The sequence below is a fragment of the Eulemur rufifrons genome, chromosome 7 (genome assembly GCF_041146395.1).
Source record: "Eulemur rufifrons isolate Redbay chromosome 7, OSU_ERuf_1, whole genome shotgun sequence".
Lineage (NCBI taxonomy): Eukaryota > Metazoa > Chordata > Mammalia > Primates > Lemuridae > Eulemur > Eulemur rufifrons.
In genome coordinates this window covers 260,985,207-261,010,878 of record NC_090989.1, presented here as the reverse complement: position 1 = coordinate 261,010,878, position 25,672 = coordinate 260,985,207, and the positions used below count along the sequence as shown (strand labels likewise).

Here is a 25,672-nt window from a genome sequence, read left to right as displayed (position 1 = left end):
TACTCACTTTTATAATAAATGTACTGGAACCAAAAACAGATGGCCTTTCAAATATCACAGAAATAGATTTTCATATGGACAGCATTATTTCAACTGAGTCAAGTACTACCTGAGCAAAAAGAAAATACTCTCTAATGACAGGAAAGATGGAAATACAGCTTGTATCTTCTCAATGACCACAATTGTTTACAGGCATAAATACTAATTGTACTTATTAATGAAATAGTTGTTTGGTTCCTACCACAGTTTATTTCTGCCAACTAAGAAGTCTTACAAATTCTGATATGGCTACATGTAGTTCTAGAATAATATAGGGAGTTTTCATCTTGAACACAAAATTTTTATTTGATAATATTACCTATTTATTGACTAGAAAATTCAGTGGCTAACAAGTGGAGATTTCCTAATTTTTCCAGCAATACATTGATACTACAAACGGTAGCAATGAAAAGAAAATTGCATACTTCAAATGCAATCTATCAGAAATCCATGTTCTTAGATGAGAATATGGTAGAGAATATGTAGCTTCTTTTGTAAGTAAATATGACTTTTAGAATCATAACTAAAAACAGAGGTTGTTGATTCATTAAAGGAAGCCTCCTGCTATCATATTAAAGATAGTTATAGACTTAGTAACCAACATTTGGGAAAACACCAGTTTTCTCCAATGAAAGAAAAAAAAAGGGAAATGAGTTTCAGATATATATACATATTTATATGTACATATTTATAACGATATATAATCTGAAACAATTATTTTGGCTATGGGAAATTAAACATTTTACAAGTATCCCCAGTTGTATCCATATTTTGGCTAAAAGACAGAACAGTCTTTTACTGCAGTACTATGCAATAGCTAATAATGAGAAAAACGATTACCTAGTGATAACAAGCAAAGTCCCAATATAATTTCTTTGCTGGTCATTACTCCACTAATCAGCCTGTGTAAGACACTATTGTCACTGACAAAGGTGATCAGGGCCTCTGCAAACTTGGCATAGCAGGAAATGTTCACAGGAGCACAGCGATGGAAGAATGGAATAGGTGCACTGGTGACACAAGAAAAAAAAAATCAGAAAAAAAATTACTCCTACTTAATATAAATGCCACATCAAACACACAAATGAAAGGTGAATATGGCCGCAATACACTCCACCCTCCACACATCATTATGGGAGCTAAGAGCAGTGTGCTTAATGCTATGAAGATGACCGTCATGGGTAGTGATGCCAATCTTACCGCAAGCCTTATCAAAGAGGGTGGAGTGCATGTTCCAACAGAAGACATTACCCTCCCCTTCTGAAAAGAAACACGCACACACACACATACACACACAAAACTACCAAAAGCAAAACCAAACACTTAAACTCCTCAGCCTGCACATCTACCAATCGAGGGGCAGATGATAAAGCTTACAAAACATATACTTAATTGAACTGAAAATGAATTTTTGCCGTAAGCGATTTAAAAATAAAAAAACACACATGCTTTTATTTGAAATGTGCCACCATTAATAGAATGTTTCCTCTAACAGAACAGCATACAAAATCTCAAATTAATAAAGGTGTTTAGGGCATGAGCTTAATACCTCTCATATAAACAAAGTCATGCTGAGACATCAACATACAGCATAATGTGAAGCTATTTAAAACAATAACCATGAGTACTAATATATGGAAATGCTTATAATGTAATAACAGAAGGGGGAAAACGTATATCTAGTGTGATGATAACATCTCTACATAAAAGATTATACATGTTAATGAGAATAGAAAAACAATATTAAAAAAATGAAAAATATCTGATTTGCTAGGGTCACAGAATTCTGAGCTATTTTCTTTTCTTTTTATATGTTACTATTAATCCAAGATTATCTGTGTTCAAAAAAAGGTAAAACAATCAATTACTTATTCATTTATAGCAGGCTTATATGGACTGAAACATTTACTTGTGAAGGAACACAGCTATGTATGAACTGTGGCATTGCACTGGTTTGTTATAATATGGTTTTACTTCAACTTGTGAGAGGATGGTATACAACTAATGGGGGGGGGTGTTTAAACAAAGAACTATAAACATGCATGATCTGCATGGATTCTGAGAGCCGTATGTATATCCATGCACGAATTTTACACACTTAAGTGTGCATTAAGTTAAAATTTAGCTTTCACTAACATGAATCCCACATTTTGAGAACTGTTCATATGACTATTAGTCACAGCTCTAACACACTTTCCACTAGAATGATACAAATGTGTTCTTTTCTTGGTTGGCACCATATTTTGGTCCAATGAGTGGATGAGGTTACACGGTTGGGCACCAAATTCCAAAGTTTGCAATCTCAGCAAAGCAACTTTCTATGGCCTGAAACAGAGCACTATCTTTGTTTCTTTCCTCCAAAACTAGTACGAATATTTCTTTTCAAATAAGAATATGTGTATACTATGTATCAATTTTCCTTAACTATTAGTAAATGAGCACCACTGGTGATAAGAATAAGCAATATCTTCCATGCTATTATACTTGATGGAACAATAAAATAATTTTAAAGATCTGGCCTTACCTTAGTTATGCTTCAGTAAAATGTATCAAATATGATATCATAATATATGACAAGAGTGTTCATTTTTAAAAATTTGCTTCGTGTCCCTGTGTGTGTATTCGTGTATACCTCCAAAACAGTGTCAGTGAAAGTTCATGCCAAAGATTTGGCATTTTACCAGAGACTGCAGGAAGCCAGAGCATTCTTGAGTAATGTTTGAACTACAGGTATTCAAGTCATAGTTTTTTGACCAAAATTGTTTCACTGATGATGTAAAAAGACACTAAATTATAGAATACTTTTCAGTGAAATGGATTTAGTTAGAAATATTATGAGAATCAAAAAGGATTAACTAGAGGTTACTAAGTCAATAGAGGCTGATTTGGGACAGAAATCTTTAAACTGACAACTTTGTTGTGACCTGACAACTGTTTCTTTTCTGATGTTGTCTAGATACTGTTCCTGCCAAGTTCATGTCTCTGTCTAAGGACTTTCTAACCATAGTTTTTAAATATATCCACCCTAAGGATACTTGATGCCTTTTTTCTTGTTTTCAGTACCCACTAATTTTCTTGGCCCTGCTCTCCTGTTTCCTTTTTCCTGTCAGATAACTATAAAAGCCCAGATTCTCCTAACATTGCACAGCTGCATGTCACTCCATCTCTCTCTCTCTCGTCCGTCTCCCTCTTTCTCTCTCTCTCTCTCTCTCTCGTCTCTCCCTCTGTTAGCTGAAAGGGTAAGTACACTGTATGTGTCTTCAGATCATCCTCATCCTCATCTTCCTCCTCCTCATCATCAAAGAGCCTACCCATAAATCAATGATTCTAAATTATACAGAAGCAGCATGCTAAACATTTTCAGTGTTTTTCTGATTTTCAAATTTAGGATGAGGATAGATGATTTGAAAAGGGAATGATTGTACTCTATTTAGGAGGAAATGCTGAGTAATATCTGCTCTGAACTTACTCTTTCAAGTCATTTTTATACTGTATATTAACACTTGGCCAATTGGAAAGAGTACTTTCATAAGTATCTTTCAAAGAATTGGAGCAAAATAACAACATCACTTTACCCTGTAATTCAATCTATGTCAGTTAAAAAAAAAACCTGATAGCTCTAAATTTAAAGGTATAAAATTAGCATGAGCTGATTAACTACATTGTCTAGCTGATAGTCAAAATCTGCTCTTAGTGGTAATGAAAAACAGAAATAGAAGGCAAATAAAAAAGGAGATAATATATGGGCACATTATTCAAAAATAAAATTAAATACTTACTAAGTAAAAAGCACTAGATTTTGCTTGAAATCTAGACAAACTAGATTTCCTTGTTTGTCATGTTTTTCATAACTCTCCCTTAAAAGCAACTCTACCAGCCATGGGATTTTGGTACTTGAATTATTTTCTTATCTTCAAAAATCTAAATAATCACAATGTTAAAATGGCTTGTTTTATATTTCAGCATTTTAATCCCATGTAACATAATAAATTTAGGATGAGGTGAATTACCTGATTTTGTATACCTCTGAGGAAAAAAAAAATACTTCTGGCTGGGTGTGGTGGCTCATGCCTGTAATCCTAGCACTCTGGGAGGCCGAGGCAGGAGGATGGTTTGAGCTCAGGAGTTCAAGACCAGCCTGAGCAAGAGCGAGACCCCACCTCTACTAAACATAGAAAAAATTAGCTGGGTGTCATGGCATGCACCTGTAGTCCCAGCTACTTGGGTGGCTGAGGCAGGAGGATCACTTGAGCCCAGGAGTTAGAGGTTGCAGTGAGCTATGACCATGCCACTGCACTCTACCACACTTGGGGCAACAAAGCAAGACTCTGTCTTAAAACAAACCAAGAAAACCCCCCAAAAATCACTTCTGAGAACCTAGTATATATGTGATCATTTTTACTTTATCGTCTAACCTAAAAGATACATTTTGTGCTTCTTAATTAAGAGGATAAGCATATTCTATTTACAGTAAGTTTTTCTACCTTTCAAAGTCCATCAAATATTGAATCTTTAAGAAGTCAATGTAGTGCCATTAGGAACTGATGCTGTTTCACTTATTGAAACATTAGACAATGAAAACAAAATGAATCTTTTAAAGATTTTTAAAAATTAGCCATTCATAGGAAAATTGTATCTCACCTTGGCAAACATGCTGTCCATTTACCTTTAAGTCTGGAAATCACAATTAATGAGCTCCCTAAAGCATGATGACAATGCCTAATATTTCTTACCCATTGCCTTTATAAGAGAAGGCAGGACTTTGTATCTCACATAATGACTTTAGAACCTCAAGTTACAAATAAACAATTACACATGATTTCTAGCTAAAAGTTTTATTGAAGAAAGAATAACAATAAAATGTTCTGGCAATATTTCTATCGCATACAAAAGGCAGGAAATAAATAAGTCAAGAGTCTAATGGCAATATGGAGCAGTTCTCAAACATTTCTTTTTATTTCTCTCTTCTTTCACTCCTATACTCTTCTTTTAAAAAACACTAACTGTGGTATAGACGCTACAAGATTCTGGATTCAAATTTTGATTTGCAACAATTAGGTGTTTGGCCTTGAATAACTTACCCTCTCTCATCTACCAATTAGGGGCAATATCTTTATAGATTTTTGTGAGGGTTAAATGAGATAATCCATATGAAAGACTTAGTGTGGTGGCTGGCACACAGTACATGATTTATAAATGTTAATTTACCCTTGAATCCTCCATTTAAAAAATTTGAACAGATTACATTTTTTTCTTGGCTATTTCTTATCTCTAAATTATTGTACTATTAATTTTCCAGCACTTAGTAACCTTTCTGGCATTCAGAGGTACCCAAAGAAATGATGAATAAACTGAATTTATATAATCTGTTTCTACTATTGGTATTTTCCCTAGCTATACCTAAAAGTATTATAAGCATATGGGCTAGCTATTCTGCATATTGCTAACACACTTGGCATTTCACCAATACAGCTATGAATTTGGATAAAACTGCAACCCTTTCTAGGCATTTACTTTTAAAATTCAAAATCTCTTAGGAATGGTAACCGTCTGGCTATTATGTATCCCTAGCATTTTACTGCAAATTGGTTTACAATTGCTTTTCTCTAAAACAGGCATTGCTTTTAGCTGCAGAAGGTCCCTGGGTACCCAGGAAGGTTGGGGCAAATGGAGAGGCTCTAGAAATTGAGAAAAATGATACTTCCTAAGCCAAATGCCAAGCACAATAATGGATATTTAAAAAATATTATCTTATTTAATTCTTAAAATTATTCCATGAGAAAGCATGACTATTCCCATTTTACAAATGAGGAAAATTGATTTAGAGAGAGGTTAAGAGACTTGCTCAAGCTGACAAATAGAAAGTGGTGACATGGAATTCACACCCAGACTTATCTGGACTCAAAGTTCAGGCTCCTCTGTCCCACTAGGATGCTCCTAGGAGGACAGCAAAAGAGACATAAAAAATGCTGAGGGCCACCTGCTCACCTCACAGTTTTGCCTAGTGCTGGTCTTTCGGCATTTAAAAAAAAAATGTCCCCAAAACATAGTACCTACTAGACTATGGGTTTAAGGATAGGGCTTACTCATCTCTGGAGACCTGATATCTAATACTACTGTGTGTGGAATGGGGTAGTCCCCCAAGTTTTTTTTATTAAAACAAATTTATTTTTACTCTCATATCCTTTCACTTTGTTTGCCAAATACTAAATAACTCTGGTATTTACAAGGCCTGCCTCTCCTCCTTCTATCAACTGTTTCTTCTCTTTTACTTTCCAACAGGCTTAGTTCAGGCAAAAGTGGTAAGATATTTAAATTGTGAGGTACTAAAATAAGTAAAACACAAGGCTCCTTAAACACAGCATGTAGTTTTCAGATAGTATAAGTTCAGCATTGCATCTTAGATTAGTGAGCTATTAGATGATGACCTTTTTAGAGGCCACTTCTGTCCACCTCTAGAACCCATGCCCCCAATACTATGCTTTTGTCTTCTGGTGAATGCCCTTAGAATGCTGCGAGATGTGTGTGTGCAGCCAAAACTGGAACGTCGGACATACCCCGAAAGAGGCAGTCCTCAACATGGTGGGGTTAGAGGCAGGGGAGGGTGGGCAGTAGGAGCTGAGCCACCCCCACCTCCACAGCACCCACATTATACAGGAGCAGAGACCTCCCTCGGACACCCAGGCTTTCTGGTTCTCCTTTCACAATATGTTTTGGTCATAAAAGAATGACCCTATGTTCAAAGTATGTATTTAAAACAGACATGACCAGCTGGGTAGATAAGGGTATAATGCTTTTCTTATTTGTATATTGGTGAGTTCTCTCCAACGACTCTATTCAAAGGACCTCCTTTTCTTTACTACCGCAGCCTCGCTATATTCTCAGTTTTCATGAATGTAATCTCCTTACCTGTTGGTCTAAGGCCGTAATTTGTAGGTCTGTCTTACTGAATATCTTTTAAAATAGTTCCTTTATTTTTATGTCTATAGGCTGTAAATTTTGATTTTCAATAGCAATTTGACAAGACTAAAAGAGCTGGAAATCAGTTTAACTGATATTATATCCTTTTTCTACTTCTCAACAGAAAATTTCAAATTCGAATTAATAAAGCACAAGTTATACCTGTAAGGAGTCTCAAAATTTTTACCCAATAGCTCACTGTAATATATTGAGATACAATAAAAGTGGCTTTGAGTCAGTTTTCCTGGACAAGTTGACTCATGTACATACAGCAGTGTACCCTAAGGTTGTCAAGATCAGAACAATGCTCCAAAGTGTGTGTGTTTGTATACACACATATACAAACATATATATATATACACACACACACACACACATACCTAATTCTGAGGATATAGTCTATAATACTTGAGAATTTATCTCCTTTTTAAAAAAATCTATTCACAATTTTAAGATGTACTTTACTTATAACTACTGTGAGATCCTTCCAAAGAACATTTCTTGTTTTATCTTTGTATTCATTGCACACAGTAGATACTTAATAATAAATGTTTATTGAATAAGACCTTGAATAAGATATGGCAAACAACCTAATACAAAGAATGTACCTAAAAACTATAACCGGAAACAAACTATGGAGAATAATCACTGGCATACTTTTTAAATTTACAAAGTAAATTAAAAAATAATCCCAGTAAGTATTAGTAGGATCAATTTCAAAGAACCTTTGGATACTGTGAGACTTGGTTTCTAAATCTGTTGCAGGTTATAATGATTCAGCAATTTTGTGTTCTTAAAAATTATGGCATGAAAATAAAAACAAAAAAAGTAAGCCACTAAAAGAAATTTTAAATATCTGAGAACAAAAAAAGTTGTTTATGTGGTTTTGTATTAAAATATGAAATAAACGTTGTCATTTCTAGTGCTACTTTTAAAATTTTGTTATAAAAGTATTAGACCTGGGCAGCTGGTATCAAGTGACTATTTTTTCAGAGTAACATATATAATTTAAAATTTACCTACAAAAACAAGAGTCACAAGTTAACAACTTTGCAATAAAATTTACCTCGCTGGAACTGGTAGTTTGGGGCAAAGAACAGAAGATTTTGAAGATGTAGTATATTCAGAAGGCTTTAGGTTGTAGCTACATAGTGCTGAACCTGTTGAAAAAAAAGTCATATGTCAGCTGGCAGAACAGAGTCTAACAAATTCTCTTACTGCTTCACTTAATTTTATATTACTCAACATATACAACTTTCAAACATTATAGAATTCATAAGAATCTTACTTGAGCTATATTATCAGTTTTAATCATTTAAAACTGATTTTCTCTGAAATTACTGATAATGTAATTCATATACAAATTTTAATTAATATTAAAGGTAATTAAGAACTAGAACTACCTTTATTGAGTGTCTGCCATATGACAGGTTCTAGGCAAGATGACATATATGTATTACATCATTTACTATAACTCTATAAGGCAGGTATTATTAAGCATACTTTAGAGAGGAAGAAACAGAGGCTAAGAGATAATAAGATAAATAACTTGTCCAAGAACACAGCTAATAAGTAATAGAGCTGGGATTAAATACCACATCTTTTTGACTATAAAGCCTGTGCTCAACTACACATTCTATTTCTTTCCTATGCTTTCCATTACTAAATATTTAAAATTACTGCACAGAGCATATATGCATTCAGATAATACATTATTTTCTTATTTAAAAAGCAGGAAACATGCCAAACTGTAAATAAACTGAACACATCGATAAATTGATAAAAGTGAATCCTAGTTTTCAGATAGTTTGAAATACCTTAAATTCAACCTCAGTTATACAAAGAACTATCTAATTTTCTGGCTATATGGCTAACAGACATCTAAATAATATAGAAAATTAAGGTCTACAGCCATACCACCCTGAAGGCACCCGATCTCGTCTGATCTCGGAAGCTAAGCAGGGTCGGGCCCGGTTAGTACTTGGATGGGAGAAAATTAAGATGAATACAGTCCACCAGATTCAATGTAACTCTTATCTTACTGATCTGATTTTGTAAAGCAGCAGACAGAATACTGGAAGGTTCATTGCACAATAGGTATTGTTAAGTGAGGAGACCTAGGCTCCAGTTCTAATTTTGCTGAAGACCCACAGCATTATAGCACATAAACTGCTTACATTTGATTAATTGAAGTATCTACCAGATTACTAATTTGGTCAAATACTTTATTATTAAATACAAACAGAATAGCTTTGCATTTGTATTACAGTGATAACAGAATGTTACATTGTACCACCATGAAAAAAGCTTAAAATACAGTGTGATGCAACAACAACAGACTTCAACACAGAATTAATTATGGAAAAGGCAGGTGAGCATATGAAAAGAAACTGGAAGTGAATATAAAAAGTGAAAACAGCTTGATTTGTTGGGGCAACAAAATTGGAGGTGAATTTATTTCATTTATATCTTGTCCTATCAAGCAAAATAATTTTTTAGAAAGCCACGAACCACCACTTAACTCAGCAATGCCGCCCCAAACCAGCAAAAACCTGCTAAGTATTTAAATATGTGGGCCATGATAGTATACTTACATAAATACATGTAGCATATATTTTATATAAAGATAATCCAAGCAATCTGACAATCCAAAATGTTTTAAAAGAGATTCTTAAAAGTTACACAGCATTGTTCTTTAAGCTTTTTCAGCTTAAGATAGACTCAATAAGAGACTAAGTTTTAAACATTGTTTTTGACTATTCTTTTCCTTTTTTTTTTTTTTTAGTAGAGACAAGGTTTCACTATATTGTTGCTCAGGCTGGTCTCGACCTCGTGGCCTCAAGTGAGTCTCCTGCCTCAGCCTCCTAAAGTGCCAGGATTATAGGCATGAGCCACTGTGCCCAGCCTTTTTCCATTTTAATGACAAATTTTTTAAAACAGTGAAGCATGAATATTAAATATTTAACTCTTCTAAAAGTATTGTCTTACATGTTTAAGGATAATGCCACTAAATTTCATTTATAGCAATTTTGGAGAAAACAGGACAGCAATGGCTAGCACACATTTTAGATTAATCCTGAAATAGCTAAGAGTCCTAGTATAGAATTGCTTACGAAAAAACAGCAACTGTGCCAATATCTGCAGAGCACCCAATGTGATCAGCAACTTCCTGATCTGAATTGTGAACTTATTTCTTTCAGAGTCCAAGATAGAATTGATTTGCACAATATAAAAGGCCCTAACTAAAGCACTTTGTGTCGGTGCTGCCAAACATACCGCTTCATCTGAATTCAGTGAACATAATCTCCATCCCCACCCTTTCTTCATTTAAAAAAGGAGGTCAGCAGGTGCAACAGAGTTCAATTTTATAAATACTTTCCCAGGATAATACTCAATGAAAGGATAATAGCCTTATCTCTGATGGTATTCTGGGACACAGGCCAGTACTAAATAGATCCTGTACTACATAGATTAAAGGAAAAAGATCTTTACAATGTGCCAGTAGTAACAATCCTAAGAAACCTTATACTGTTTCCTGTTCGAAGGTTGATGAACAGAGGAGGCTCAATGAAGACCATTCAAACAATGCAATAATGGCAAACATTTTTAAATTGTTTTTCTTTTCATGTTTATTACCTAATACATTTTCAGTGAATACTTTCTGTTTTATGTTTTTACAGTGAAAGTATAAACTATGCTTAGCACAAGAGGTTTGGACATAAACAATAAGACAAAGTTCTCCTTCTAATGTAAATGCAGGTAAAAACCATACATGAGTAATGAAAAAGTACAAAACTAAAAACAAAAGCTTATCTAAAGCACACCAGAGGCAATCCATGCAACTCAGCTGATGTTATTCAAAGGCTATCAAAATGAGTGATCTTAGGAACCTAACTTAGGTATACAAACATTTATCATGGTAAACGGTTGCTATGGCCCCCAGAATATTTAACTACTACAATTTTTCAAATGCCTTATAATATTCAATTATTTATTCTTTAGCTCAATATTAGTTATATCAACTCCCCTAAGAAGTACGTTTCCATCACCATACTCCAAATATTACAGAGGAAAAAAATAAGTAATACTTCCAAGGCCTTAGAAGCAATCACTGGCATATTTAGAAACAGAGTTTTTACTCCTAAGCCACAATGCTTCTTTTGTGTCATTCCTAATAATCATAATCGGACAAGTATTCAATAAGCTCCTGGACAAAAAAAAAAAAACATATGTTCTATAGATACCTCAAAAACATGTTTGGAGAAAAATTATTCCCATCACACACTTCCCTTCTATATATTTTCTATCCTGGTTAATGGTTCCACCATCCATGAAACGTAGAAGTCAACCTCTATCTTCTTTACCTACCGTCTCCCTATATCATTCAAGATTCCAAGTCCTGACAACCAGACCTTCCTACGTCATCTCAGACCTTCATGATCACCTGCTGGGTCCGTGAAAATACTCTCTTAAAGTATACATCTCCATCCTGCACGTAACCATCACAGTGGCCTTTGTAAAATGCTGATTAGTCATATTATACCCTTATCCTCAGGATAAAGTCCAAACTCCTTGGATTCAAGGTCCTCCTAAAGCACTACTCTACCTAAAACTCCAGGCTCATTTCAGCGTAGCAAACTATTTACAATCAGTTCTTGTTGTTGGTTTTTTCACATGTTCTTCCCTCTGCTTGCATTGTCCCTTCCTGACTAGCATCTGAGTGAGTGTGAAAGTTGGAGCAAAAGCAAACTTATCCTCCCCTGTCAAGCCTTCTCTGACCCATACAACACGGCTACTTATTACTTAGATCATTATAAAACATATTTTTAAATTACTTTGCAATTTTTTTGTTTATATATTATCTCTATTTTTAGAAAAGTAGAACCTTATGCCTTCAAAATATCTGGAGCCCCCATAGATGGCATCCAAAAGCCTTCTGTTGAATAAAACCAACATCCACAGTGGGGGAAAAAATGAACTTTTTAATCTCTTATATTTTGGTGTTACATGATACTATATATACAATGTTCTTATGCTTTTCATCATTCATTCCAAAGTATATTATACTACCTAAACAGGGTTTCTCAGCCTTGGTATTATGACATTACATGTTGGATAATTCTTGGTCGTGGGGGCTGTCCTATGTATTACAGGATGTTTAGCAACATTCCTAGTCTCTATCCACTAGATTCCAGTAGCCTCCCCTAAGCACTCACCCAGTGTGACAACGAAAAAGTCTCCAGACATTGCCAAATATGCTTGTGAGGTAAAAGCACCCTTAGTTGTGAACCAATGGTTTAAAAAACTACATTATTTAAAATAAAGATACAAAACAAAGAGTTGATATGTTTGGGGCGAACTTTTCTTCTTTTAGATTTTGTTTCATTTGTCATCATAGTGATAGTTGTATGATACATTTAAATTAAGGAAAAAAGATGCCTTAAAACATTTTTGAGAAATTTGCAGTTAATAATAAGAAAATCTCTCAAAGCAAAACAGTTTTCATTATGAAAGACAAATTTCACTGTCTTGTGAAGTCCAAGGCATTTAGCCTCTTTTTCTCTAATTAGGAAATCACTTTACATGCTGGAAGAATGGAACACAACTTTCCAATTTCCAATTTTAATTTCAATTTCTAGTAACCCATGAAAAATAGGGACATGTTTGCAATTTCCAAGAAGCACCCACCTACAGAAATTAGCCAGCTGGGGTGTAGCATCACTTGCTAACCACTGTCGGCACATGCTAAGTCAATTAATTTTGAACATGTAAGGGCAAGACTTCTACTAGGCACTAGTCAAAATGTGAACATCATCCAAATGGCAGGTCATAAACTCTCAGAATTTATACAAAATACGGTACATTGAAGAAGCACTCTTCAATGAAAGTGCTTTTTCCACATGCTGTAAATGGGATATAAACAAAAGGAAAATAAATTTTTATCAGAGTGTACTATTATGTTAGGTAAGACAAAACAGTATATTATTAAAGTAGTTTGATAAGAGTAATGGAAAAGGTAATAAAAATCCCATGTGAACCTACAGTCAGGCCCTAATTTACTCATAGGTTATGCTCATTTTGACTTTTTTTTTTATTTTTTATGTTTTTTTAGAGAAGGAGTCTTGCTTGCTATGTTGCCCAGGCTGGCCTCAAACTCCTGGGCTCAAGCAATTCTGAGTAGCTGGGACTACAGGCAAGCGCTACCACACCTGGCAGGTTATGCTCATTTCTAAACTGCTATTTAGAATTTAGATAGCAGATGCAAAAACAAAGTGATATGCAAAGCATCTGGCACAGTGCATGGCACATAATAGGTACCAATAAGTGGTATGCTGAAACAAAACCCAGGGCTTAAGTATGGTTTATCTACTCAGACTCAGATGCCCATACTGAACAATGCGGACAGTGAAGTGAAGTGAAGGGTGGTCTATGGACCAGAGATGCTGAGACAGAATTAGAGAGGAGAGAGAAAAAGGAGAACTGTCTGAGCAGGCATTGTCTTCCCCTTCCCTTTTCACCTGTCATGGCGTGGCTGGTTTGAGATAAAAGTCTCCCATAAAGCCCACCTTAGCTTCAGAAGGAGGGGAATTCTCCCCTCTACCCCTCCACAATGTGCAGTAGTCCCCCCTTTATGTGTCCCCAAGAGGGACACATTTACATTCCAAGACCCCCAGTGGATGCCTGAAACCGCAGAGGGTACTGAACCCTACATATACTGTGCCTTTTTGATCTGATAACTGAGAGGGACACTAAGTGACTCAATATGAAAACTGACGGGGCTGCTAAGTGGCTAACAGGCAGGTAGCGTAGACAGTGCGGATACACTGGACAAAGGATGATTCACAACCAGGAGGGATGGGGCAGGACAGTGTGAGATATCATCATGCTATTCAGCACAGCACACAATTTAAAACTTATGAATTGTTCATTCCTGGAATTTTCCATTAAGTATTTTTAGACTGCGGTTGAACACGGGTAACTGAAACCCAAAGTGAAATTGTGGATAAGGGGGCGGGGGGACTATTGTATGCATTATATGAGTTTTCAAAAGCAATGATAATGAAGGAGGAAAGAAACCTGTTCATCAGGAACTGGAGGGAAGGAAAGTGAAAGTAAGATAGAATTCATGCCCTGCTGAAAATAAGAACTCAGATGGGAGCTCTCACCAGATGGTTTCAATTTTCTCTGTAGGGCATAAGTTTAGGAAAGAGGACAAACAAGAGGGCTTAAGAGAAGAAAAGATATGGATAATCACTTGGAGAGTATGTATAAGAGGGAATATGAATAAAATGAATTATTTAGAGATGAATAAAAAGAACTCATTTCACAGAAATTCTGGTTAGATTGAAGCTAAACAATTTACCTGCTGGTGGCAACTCCCGCGGATACAGAATTGAGGATAAAGTGTATTGAGAGAATGAGAAATTATTAAGTGGCAATAGTAAGGAATAGGGAAATCTAGTCCATTGATTTTTCCAAAAACGTTTATGGATGTCTACTATGTGAGTGCCTATATTAGGGCCCAGATATTCAGAGATAAATAGAGCATGATCCTGCCCCTAGGAAATTCATACACTATTACAATAAGATGATAAACAAAGAACTGAAAGAAGTCTGATATTGAGTCCTTATGGTATTTGGCAACTTTAATTTTTTAAAGGCGCTTTTTAAATTATTTTATTCTCTAGCATCACATATTTATGATATTTGTATCATATATGAATTATGAGCCGTAATAATACAGTACACATTTGTATACCTACCACCCAACTCACGTACTAAAACTCGTACTTTTATATTCACCTAAATTCTTTTGCCTGCCTTTCAAAGCTCTTTGTAATAAGGCAGCATCTCCACATAACCAATCTGATTTCCAGCTATTTCATCCAAACTCTCTATTCTAGGCAGGCACACCTGACGGGGGCATTCCACAAACCGTAACTGTCCAAGAAAACAACTCTTCTTTCTTGTCTAAAAGAAATAAAGATTTGAGGAAAATATTTTATTTGCCTAATAAATGCATTTCTTACAACCACCACTACAAGAACAAAGAGTTTCCTCTTACAAACATTTTAAATAATTTCTGAAGATAAGAAAAGTTCACGTGAATGGACTGTTGTAAGAGCTAAAAAGTACTTTCAAATGTTGTCATGGAAACTTAGAATTCTTTGAAAAGGATTTATATTATCTTTTCATTCTGGTAAGAAACATGTTATTTTACCCTGCATTTTTAAAATAAGGTTTAGCATTAGCATTGAAAATGTTACCTCAAATAGGATGCTTCTCTCTCATGAACTTAAAAAAAAATTATGATAAAATACACATAACATAAAATTTACCATCTTAATCATCTGTAAATGTTCAGTTCAGTGACATTAAGTACATTCCTATTGTTGTGCGGGAATCACCACCATCCATCTCCAGAACTCTCTTCCCCTTGCAAAACTGAAACTCTCTACCCATTAAACAGGAATTTCCTATTCCCCGCTCCCTACAACCCCTCCCTGGCAACCACCATTCTATTTTCTGTCTGTATGAATTTGACTGCTCTAGGGTGAAATCATACAGTAGTAGTCCTTTTGTGACTGGCTTGTTTGACTTCACGTAATGTCCTCAAGGTTCATCCATGTTGTAGCATGTGCCTGAATTTCCTTCCCTGTTTTTTTATTGTGGTAAAAACACATTAACATATAATCTACTATTTTAACCATTTTTAAGTGTGCAGTACAGTAGTGTTAACCATATGCACATTCTTGTATAACAGGTATCTAGAACTTTTACATCTTGTAAATCTGAAACTCTGTAGTCATTGAACAGCAACTCCCTTTCTTCCCCTCCCCCAGCCCCTGGCAACCACAATTCTACTTTTTGTTTTTAAGAGTCTGACTACTTTAGAAATTCCATATAAGTGGAATCATGAAATATTTTCCTTTTTGTGACTGACTTAATTGACTTAGCATAGTGTCCTCAAGTTTCATCTATGTTGTAGCATATGACAGGATTTCCTTCTTTGTTAAGGCTGAATAATATTCCATTGTATGTATGTACCACATTTTCTTTATCCATTCATCTGTCCATGGACATTTAGGTTGCTTCTGCCTCTTCGCTGTTGTGAATAATGTTACAATGAACATGGCTGCAAATATCCTTTGAAATACTATTTTCAATTCTTTTGGATGTATACCCAGGAGTGGGATTGCTATATCATATGCTAATTCTATTTTTAATTTTTTGAGAAACTTCCATACTGTTTTAAATAGCAGCTGCACCATTTTGCATTCCCACCAACAGTGTACAAGGGTTCCAGTTTCTCCACATTCTCACCAACACTTGTGATTTTTTTTTTTAATAGTATCTCCTCATGCAGTTTGGATATTAACCCCTTATTAGAAATATGATTTGCAAATATTTTCTCCCATTCCATGGGTTGATTTTCACTCTCTTGATTTTGTCCTTTGATGCACAGAAGTTTTCAATTTTGATATAATCCAATTTATCTATATTTTTCTTTTGTTGCCTGTGCTTTTGGTGCCATTTGGTGCCATCTAAGAAATTACTGCCAAATGCAATGCCACGGAGCTTTACCCTAAGTTTTCTTCTAAGAGTTAAGCTCTTACATTTAGCTTCTTCTTTGTACTTGTAACTATCCCCTTCTACAGATCTGAAAATTTCCCACTTAAGCCTGAATTACATCTTATAGATATTCCTCTCTGAAATGAATGATTGAGATCTTTATATCTGAGATCAAAGGGCCTGTGTATTTTCTAACAGAAATGTTAACTGTAACAACATATGGACATTCATACCAATAAAAATTATTTGCTCCTTTGAATCAACTTGCTCCTCAAATGATAGAAAAGATAACTTAAAAAGACAAAAGGGGGAAAATAAATGCAAAAAGCAGAGAAAGAATTCTCTCAGTGGTAAGGGTAATATTGGAATTAAATCTTACTAGGTCCAGTTTTAAGTCACCAATCCAAAGAACAACATAGATTCTTTTGATAAATTCAGAAATTTCAACTTAGGGTTGCTACTAAAATAAGGTATTTAGTTCTCTGTATCAAAGGCTCCTTCTCTAATATAATTTTATAGTTTTTCTATTTACCTCTTAAAAGTATCATCTTCTCCATCCTCCACCGTGTGCTTCCTGATGCTGTCATTATTATTTTTTTTTTTTTATGCCTAACTTAGCTTATTTTACATACAGCTGGCTCAAAAGCCCAAGGGTGCCTTTGTAGCTAGGCACCAATTTAAGAAGTCTGTTTTCTGAAATAATGTTTATTCATTAATACTTTTTGAACATCTACTTTGTGCAAGACACTGTGGGAAATACAAAACTGCAAAACCCACAAGGAGGGTCTTTTCACCTAGGATACTGGCCTGGAAACAAAGCATGCCAGCACGGGGCATTTCTCTTCCAGGAATCAGCATAGCAGGCCACACAGCTGACAAGGACTGGGCTCTCTTCTGGCCCTCCAGATGGCCACTCAGATTCAATGGACCAAGCCTCACATCCAGTAGATTTGAGAGGACATGTTGGAAGACAGTCAAGCCTAGATTATAGCTTTGAATGACTGTATAAGACGTACAGATTTTTATTTTTTACCACTGATGATTTCTGAGCAAGGGATTAGCATTGATTAAAGCTCTAGGAATATTAATATGGCATCAGTATGTAGAGAGCTAAAAGTAGAGACTAGAGGCAGAAGGACTATTATATTCCATTGGTGGAATAATATTAATAATAATAATGTAACAGCAGCAGCCAATACTTTTCTTAGTAACTTACTATTTGCCAGATACTACTGTAAGCGCTTTTCATAACAATCCCATGGGGTACCTCAGGGACAAATATGACCCTATTTCATAGATGGGGAAACTGAAGCAAGGAGATGTCAGTTAACCCTTGCCGAGGGTCTCATAGCCATTAAGTGGTAGAAGCAACACTTGAACCCAAACAATTCGACTCCAGAGCCTAAACTCTTACCTACTCAACTACACCACCTGTCAAAGTACACTGTGTGTACTCACATTGTCTAAAATTCTGGAAAAACCCCCAGGAAGAAATCATTCCTCCCTAAGAAACCTGACAGTAATAACGCTGATAGTTCTACTATGAGGCACAGCAAGTCAACACGTGGGGACATCACCTGGGAGTTGAAAAGCAGATATTGAGGAATGGTTGACACCTCTTTATTCAAAGTCTACCAAATGTCCAGTATTCTTCATGCATCATCTCATTTAATACTCAGAACAATCTGTGAGAGAGGTATAATTTTTAATCCATATTTTTTCAGATAAGGAAACTAGGCTCAGAGAAGCTATACGTTTTGCCCTTCATTACAGATCCAGTCAGTGACAAAGTCAGCACTAGAATCCGAATCCAAATCAATCCCATGCTCTTTCCACTATCTTATGCTGAGGGCCTGGAACAATGAGGCAGGAATATCACTGGCCTGGAAGCGGCAGTCCTGCTTTCAGAAGGCTAGCTCACCCGTCTGGAAGACTCCTGACTCCGGAGACATGCTGTGTGTGCACAGCTATGGCCCCAGGCTGTTGGTCCACCTAGCTAGAAGTTATATCAATGGATACTTGAGTCAGCCCTTGTTCCAAAGAACCATAACTAGCCTGTGGATTTGGGCAGGACTGAGGTAGCTCTGAGGATTTCCCCCACGTAAAATGCAAACGTGAAACCTCTAGGAAGTTCAAAAACATGGGCTTGAGGGGCCATGTGTATGGGGCCCTCCACAAAGAGTCGTTTAAAAAAAAAAAATTCTCTGAAGAGAAATGAGGCAAGCCATGTGGACCTGAGGATGGTACCTAGAGATAAGAAACCCAAGAAAACAAAGCTAGGTTTCAAGAAACTGACCATGTTGGTTTTCTCAGCTAATTCTCATGCATTTATCTTCAAAATTATTCTTAGAAAAATAGCTATGATATAATGTTAAATTAAAAAAGCAGAACAAAAGCTTATATGCACACCAACGCATTAAAAAAGAATTGATAGTGGAATTTTATTTTCTACTTTTTTATGTTTTTTCTGAACTTTTCATATTTCCTATTATATACATACATTACCTTGTTAACTAGGGGCAAAATATGTGTGTGTGTGTGTGTGTGTGTGTGTGTGTCTGTGTATATTTCCATAAAATTGGAAAACAATTTTTTTTTTTTTTGGACAGAGTCTCACTCTGTCTCCTGGGCTAGAGTGCAGTGGCTCATCATAGCTCACTGCAACCTCAAACTCCTGAGCTCAAGCAATTCTCCTGCCTCAGTCTCCCAAGTAGCTGGGACTATGGGCGTGCACCACAACACCTAGCCTATTTTTCCATTTTTGGTAGCGATGGGGTCTTGCCCTTGCTCAGGCTGGTCTTGAACTCCCAGCCTCAAGCAATCCTCATGCCTTTGCCTCCCAGAGTGCTAACAATACAAGGCATGAGCCACTGTGCTCAGCCTAACTGAAATATTGGTTAAAAATATTCTAATGAGATTCTAATGAGAAGAGGGGGGGAAAAAAACAAATTTTACATAGAATGCTCTAGCAATTTCCAAATACTCAACAGACTACATCAAAATCACCTGAGACATTTTTAAAAAATATAAATTTCCAGAGCCCAAAAACCCACTCAGTCAGAATTTCCCCAGGTGGGGCCCAGGATCTGGAGTTTAACAAGCTCCCTGAGTGTCTATAATAGTTTTTAACAAGGAAGTCCAAAAGGTCCCTTGATGACGTATTTAACAGCAGGGCAAATTTACATTATAATATAAACACATAATATTTAAAATGAGAATAGGTAGTGGGGGCATAGACTTGGATGGCCTAATGTCTCACCATTTATCTCTGCAAACTTCTGAACATCACTCAGGGTTTTCAGTTCTTGTCTTGGGCACGCTGCTACACACAGGGCTACAGACTTGATCTTCCGGTTTATCAAGTCCAGATTGCATGGATCCAAAAAGAATACATACCTAAAGCATGGAGAAAAAAACTGAGATATTATTTCACAAAACACATTCTGGTTCACTACATATTTGACTAAGTCTAAATGCAAAGAACATCTATTCTCTAATCCCTCACCATAAATATTTCATAAATCTAGTCAAAAATAAATTTTTAAAAAATAATTGCTTATAAATAACTGCTAACAGTGGGAACAGAAGAATTATAGGACTCATTAATTTTCATAATCTATTTTTCTAATATTTAAATGTTTATAATGTACACGTATAGATTTTATAATCAAAAATCAACTATTTTAGTTTTCTTAAAATCATAAATTTTAATTTTCTTATTTTATCAACCTCATACCTAGAAAATTACTGGAATATCCCAATCCTGTTATATAATATAACATGAATTATAGTTTATCTGTAAACTATAAATTTTATTTAATAAATATATAATTCTAAAAATAAATATATATGTAAATTGAATATATAATTGAATATATAAAGTTGAATGGAGAATAGAAGGAAATACACCAACATTTCATCTACAGTTATCTCTGCATATTAAAGTGATTTTAATTTTCTTTCTTTTACCTTTCAGAATTCTCCCCTTCTAGAAAGAATGGAAATTACTTTTCAATTGTAGTACTACAGTAAATACTGGTTATGATGGTATAAATACTGTCCATTACATATAGATGAAATAATCCCCAAATCCTAAATTATCTCCTCTATATTCTATACATTTATTTATATTTTACAAATGGAAAAATAAATTAAAAAGCACACTGAAACAGATACTTGTAATGTTATAAAGTAGGAAAGATGACAAAGATTGCAGATAGTATTATTTACTCAAAGACAAAGTGAGGGCCACTCTTAACTGAGATAAGCTAAGTGTAACGTTCCAGATCAAGCGAGGGAGTACAAGAAGGAATGCTTCTCTTTAACTCTTATCTTAGGTAGGTAAGAGTTAAAAAATCTCCAGCCCAAGGTTCAATTTCACTGAGTCCAGGGAAGTTTTATAAAGTCAGGCATCTGTCAATAGCCTTTCCCACACTGTTAACCTTTGTTGCTATGCAAAATCTAGAACAATGAATATAAACAAATGTAAGAATTAGGTGAATAAACTGAAAAGCAAAAAAAGTAAAGTAATACATATGTTGAAATGAATAATATAAAGGAATACCGGAAAAAAATTGAGTAGAAAATAAAAGGGGGGAGGAGGTGGCTACCAGAGAGGCCTTTGCAGAAGAAGTAACAATGCAGACTTCAGTGCAGCTGGGGGCCAGGAACCTGTTATGAAGGTCAGGTATAAGCTGTGACCTACAAAACTAAAAAAAGGATTTTTTTTTGTGACCCTGTCAGTGACTCTGAACCCATTAATGTTCTATCTACATAGATAAAAGGAAAGAAAAGAAGCCAGTCAGAAAGATGTGCTTTAGAAGTAGGACTCATGGACTGGTTCCCTGGCTGATGATAAGGAAGTAGGGCATAGCGAGAACTGTTTCTGGCAATCTCTGGGTAGAAATAAGCATTCCCTTCCTAATTCTTCCTCCACCTATCCTGTGCATCTGACTGAGCATGTCTATGCCAGGGACCCTGAACAATGAATTGCACAAAGCCAGATCCTGGACAGGGAACACTCAGGTCCTTGAGAAAGGTGTCATAAAACCTATGAATCAACTGCTACCATCACCACCATTACCACCGTCACCACCACCACTATCACCACCATCATCATCACCACCGCTACCATCATCACCACCACCACTACCACCATCACCATCACCATGACCACCACCATCATCATCACTACCATCACCACCACTACCACCATCACCATCACCATGACCACCACCATCATCATCACTACCATCACCACCACCATCACCACCACTACCACCATCACCACCACTACTGTCATCACCACCACCACCACCATCACCATGACCACCACCATCATCATCACTACCATCACCACCACTACCACCATCACCACCACCACCACCACCATCATCACTACCATCACTACCACTACCATCATTACCACCACCACCATCATCACTACCACTACCATCATTACCACCACCACCATCATCACTACCACTACCATCATTACCACCACCACCACCACCACCATCACCATCACCACCACCATCACCACTACCATCATCATCACCACCACCACCACTACCACATCACCACCACCACCATCATCACTACCACTACCATCATCATTGCCACTACCATCATTACCACCACCACCACCACCATCACCATGACCACCACCATCATCATCACCACCACCACTAATAATAGTACCATTAACAATAAAAATAATAATGATAGCCAACATTTATTCAGTGCTAACTATGTACCAGACACTGTATTAAACCCTTTACACATATTAACTCACTAAATCTTCACAATAATCCTCTTGTGTGTTTCTATAGTGGGGGAGGGGATAGGTGGTAGAACGGGGGTGGGAGAGAGAAGTTGAGTTCTTCACAGTTCTAAGTGATGAGCAATGCGTTGAGAACCATCTGGAGAAATCACATTGCAGTAGAAAAACAGGCTTAGGGTAAAACAAAGAAAGTCAGAGATGTCCAGGGCCTTGTAGCTGTGCCTCAGCTGGATCAATGACAACCCCCTGAGAATAGATGTACTGTCTGATTGTGCTTCAGGCTTCTGCCTCCTCCATGCCCAAAAGTACCCCCATTATATTTCTAATTTCTTTTATACCTTAAAACATAATCCCTTGATCTTTACTAGTGACTGGGCAGCAGCCTTCCCTATCCATCACTTCAGCCAGACCAATCTGAGCTCGCTTTCTGGTTCTCTAAGTTCTCTGACCTTGGGGAATATATTTATCCTTCTCAGCCTCAGTTCCTTATCTGTAAAACTGTGTACTGCCTATTTTATAGTTTGTTGTAATGTTATCAACAAGGTACATAAAGCACCTAACACATAGTATATACTCGGTGATTCATATCGTTACCATTAAGAAAACTGTGTTTTCCATAAATTTTACATTTGATAGTAAGGCATTAAACTCAACACTTTCTGATATGAGCATAAAACAGGACTGCAATACTAATATTTAGTTTCCATTTGGAAGAAAAATCTGTGTAGGAGTATTCATGAGTATTAGCACCTTAAGTCTTGAGGAGAACTAAGTAGGCCTCCACCACAGGCCTGGCCCAAGGAAACAAGAACAGGAGGGTGAGAAGAATGCAGCAATGACTGTGACACTGTAAAATTAACACTGCACAATTTTTAGCCTGTGTATATGGTTTGACAAGGTCTGAAATCAATCAAACTAAAATGTAATTTGAAATGGTATCTTCAGGAAATACGCACTCATTCAGATTTATACACACATTTACACTTCATACCTTAGCTGCCTCCATAGTCTGAGAACATATTACATTTAATTATCTGTGCATTTCACATATATATTCAAACACACACACACATAATGTTAAAAATAACATACAGGCCTTAGGTTCAGATTCTATTAATATTTATTGGATGTCTAGGTATTAGTCACTGCCACATTCATGACCTTATTTGATCCCCACAACAACTCGATGAGGTAGGATTTATCACCATCGACAGAAGACAAAGCTGAGGCCCTGAGGGACTAACAGCAAGACCCAAGAGAGCAAGCAGGTGCCAAAGCGTGAATTAAAACCCAGTCCTTCTGAGTTTCACCATTTCCGTTCCACTAATTCTCAAAATGTTTCCTACAAATATCATTAATAATTTTAGTTGGTCTACATTAACCTTGAATATCCTCTTTCTAGCATTCCAAAGTTCGTCTAATCTATGGCAACATGCTTGTAAGTAATTAATTTTAACTAATTCATATTTAACTGAATATTTACACAGTAGGAAAAACACCTGTATCAAACAAATTTATGATTTATTAAAATTTCACTTTCCTGCCTTTTGATTTGAAAATGTCTTTGAACCAGGTAAATAAATCCTTACATTACTTTCAGTTTTCACTTTCAACAAAATGAACTGTGTGTGGCGATTTTAGTTTTTTTACAATGAGACAAATAACCAACTCTTAAATAAGCACAGCACTAACAACTCAGATTACTGTAACTACCTGGAAACTACAGATGAGTGTTTTTAACTGAGAGGGTGAGAGGCTACAGATCATTTCAGAAAGGTTTCTCTAAACACTCAGCCAACTTTCATTCCCACCAGGCAAATGATCAGGAAAGGGATGGGGCATGTGAATTCTGAACAAGCTGCTCAAGCCAACTCTGATTACGCCCCTTCACCTCTATCCCCCACCTCCAAAGTAGAAAACCAATGTCACAGACAATCCATAAACCTAAGTTAAGAGCCAGTTTTTCATTGCTATCCTCAGTGAATCTTTTACTATTAATAACTTAAAAACAGCTTTGTTTAAGTCTCACATCCTTTAGGGGAACCAGTATGAATAAAATATCAAAAGTGGGAATGAAAGAAGGAAGAGAAGCAACAAGAGAAAAACAGTCCATAAATGAAACAGCCCAGACACTGCAGGCATTGCATATACAACATGCGCATAGCATGATCACATGATATAGAGAACACATTTGTAAAGGGAATTGCAAAACAGCCTAAACAAGCTTTGAACTTAAAAGTTAGAGGAAATGGAAAAAAATTCTCAGACCAAACTGCAAAGCATATATTCCAGAAGATAGCAGGTAAGGCATATATATATATATATATATATATATATTACAGTTGAGGTGGTTTTTGGGAATTATTTGAGAGAGAAGAAAAAATAAATTCATTTTAAATTGAAATTTTTGAAAAACAATAACAAATTACCACCAAAAGTCAGGAAAAGGAGAGAAATCTAATTAAAATGCTCTGTCTACACAGTGAATGAGGGGACAGATGTGCCAAAGATGAAAACAGGGCAGTGAGTCAAAGGAAGGGGGCCAACCACGGCAGCTCAGGAAAAGGGACACGAGCCACAGAAGGGCCTTCAAAGCTGCACTCAGAGCACAAAGGTGAAACTGAACGATATGAGGCCACAGAAGGTTTGAAGCTAGTTCAAACCTCTCTGTTCTCTTACTTTCTTCACTGAAGAGAGGAGAAGGTAAAGAAAGTGATTTACTTTGAGTCACAAAGCATCTTAGGCTCTGTCCTTACAACATTGCAATTCAACAAATGAAGGCACTGACTCACAAGTTGGGTGACTGACCTAAGGCCACACTGACTTTAAGCCTGGGGAGACTGACCCCCAAATATTATTCTTTCCAATTCAAACCGGAAAGTGAGAATAAATGTAATGGAGAGGGAGTCACAGACTGGCCAAAGTCAATTGATTAAATCAGGGCAATCCTCTGGGATCCCAGGGCAGACAAAGCCATACCTGGATACGATACAGTGCTGCACTCTATGTCGTATGCAACACTCCCGTAATAAGGATTACGTAGGATGATATGAAAACACTTCATTTATAAGAAACATTACTAAATGTTTACTCCTTGGATAGACACTTTGCATACAAAATTCATAAAACACAGTTCTTGAATGCAAGTAAGTTACTGTCTAAAGAAGAACAAAAAAATGCAAGCAGTGGCTTCAAAACCATGCGATAGGAGGCAAGGTTGAGATGGCAGCCGGAATTGGGTAATTCTGCACGGAGGAGAAAAGGTTAGATAAGGAGGAGGCAGTATCTAAGCCACATTTTGAAATTGAGTAGGAATTT

General features: G+C 36.2%; 1 protein-coding gene across 3 annotated transcripts in view; it reads right to left on the bottom strand.

Annotated features, from left to right (window-relative positions):
- Positions 1-25,672, bottom strand: part of SLC44A1 (solute carrier family 44 member 1) — a 166,917-nt gene that overhangs the window by 65,483 nt on the left and 75,762 nt on the right. For all 3 annotated transcript variants that reach the window (XM_069474519.1, XM_069474518.1, XM_069474517.1), the window contains exons 4-6: positions 19,832-19,968; positions 8,066-8,159; positions 880-1,049 (exon numbers count right to left, since the gene is read on the bottom strand). In XM_069474519.1, coding sequence (XP_069330620.1) covers positions 880-1,049; positions 8,066-8,159; positions 19,832-19,968 — 401 coding nt within the window. The remainder of the gene's footprint in view (positions 1-879; positions 1,050-8,065; positions 8,160-19,831; positions 19,969-25,672) is intronic.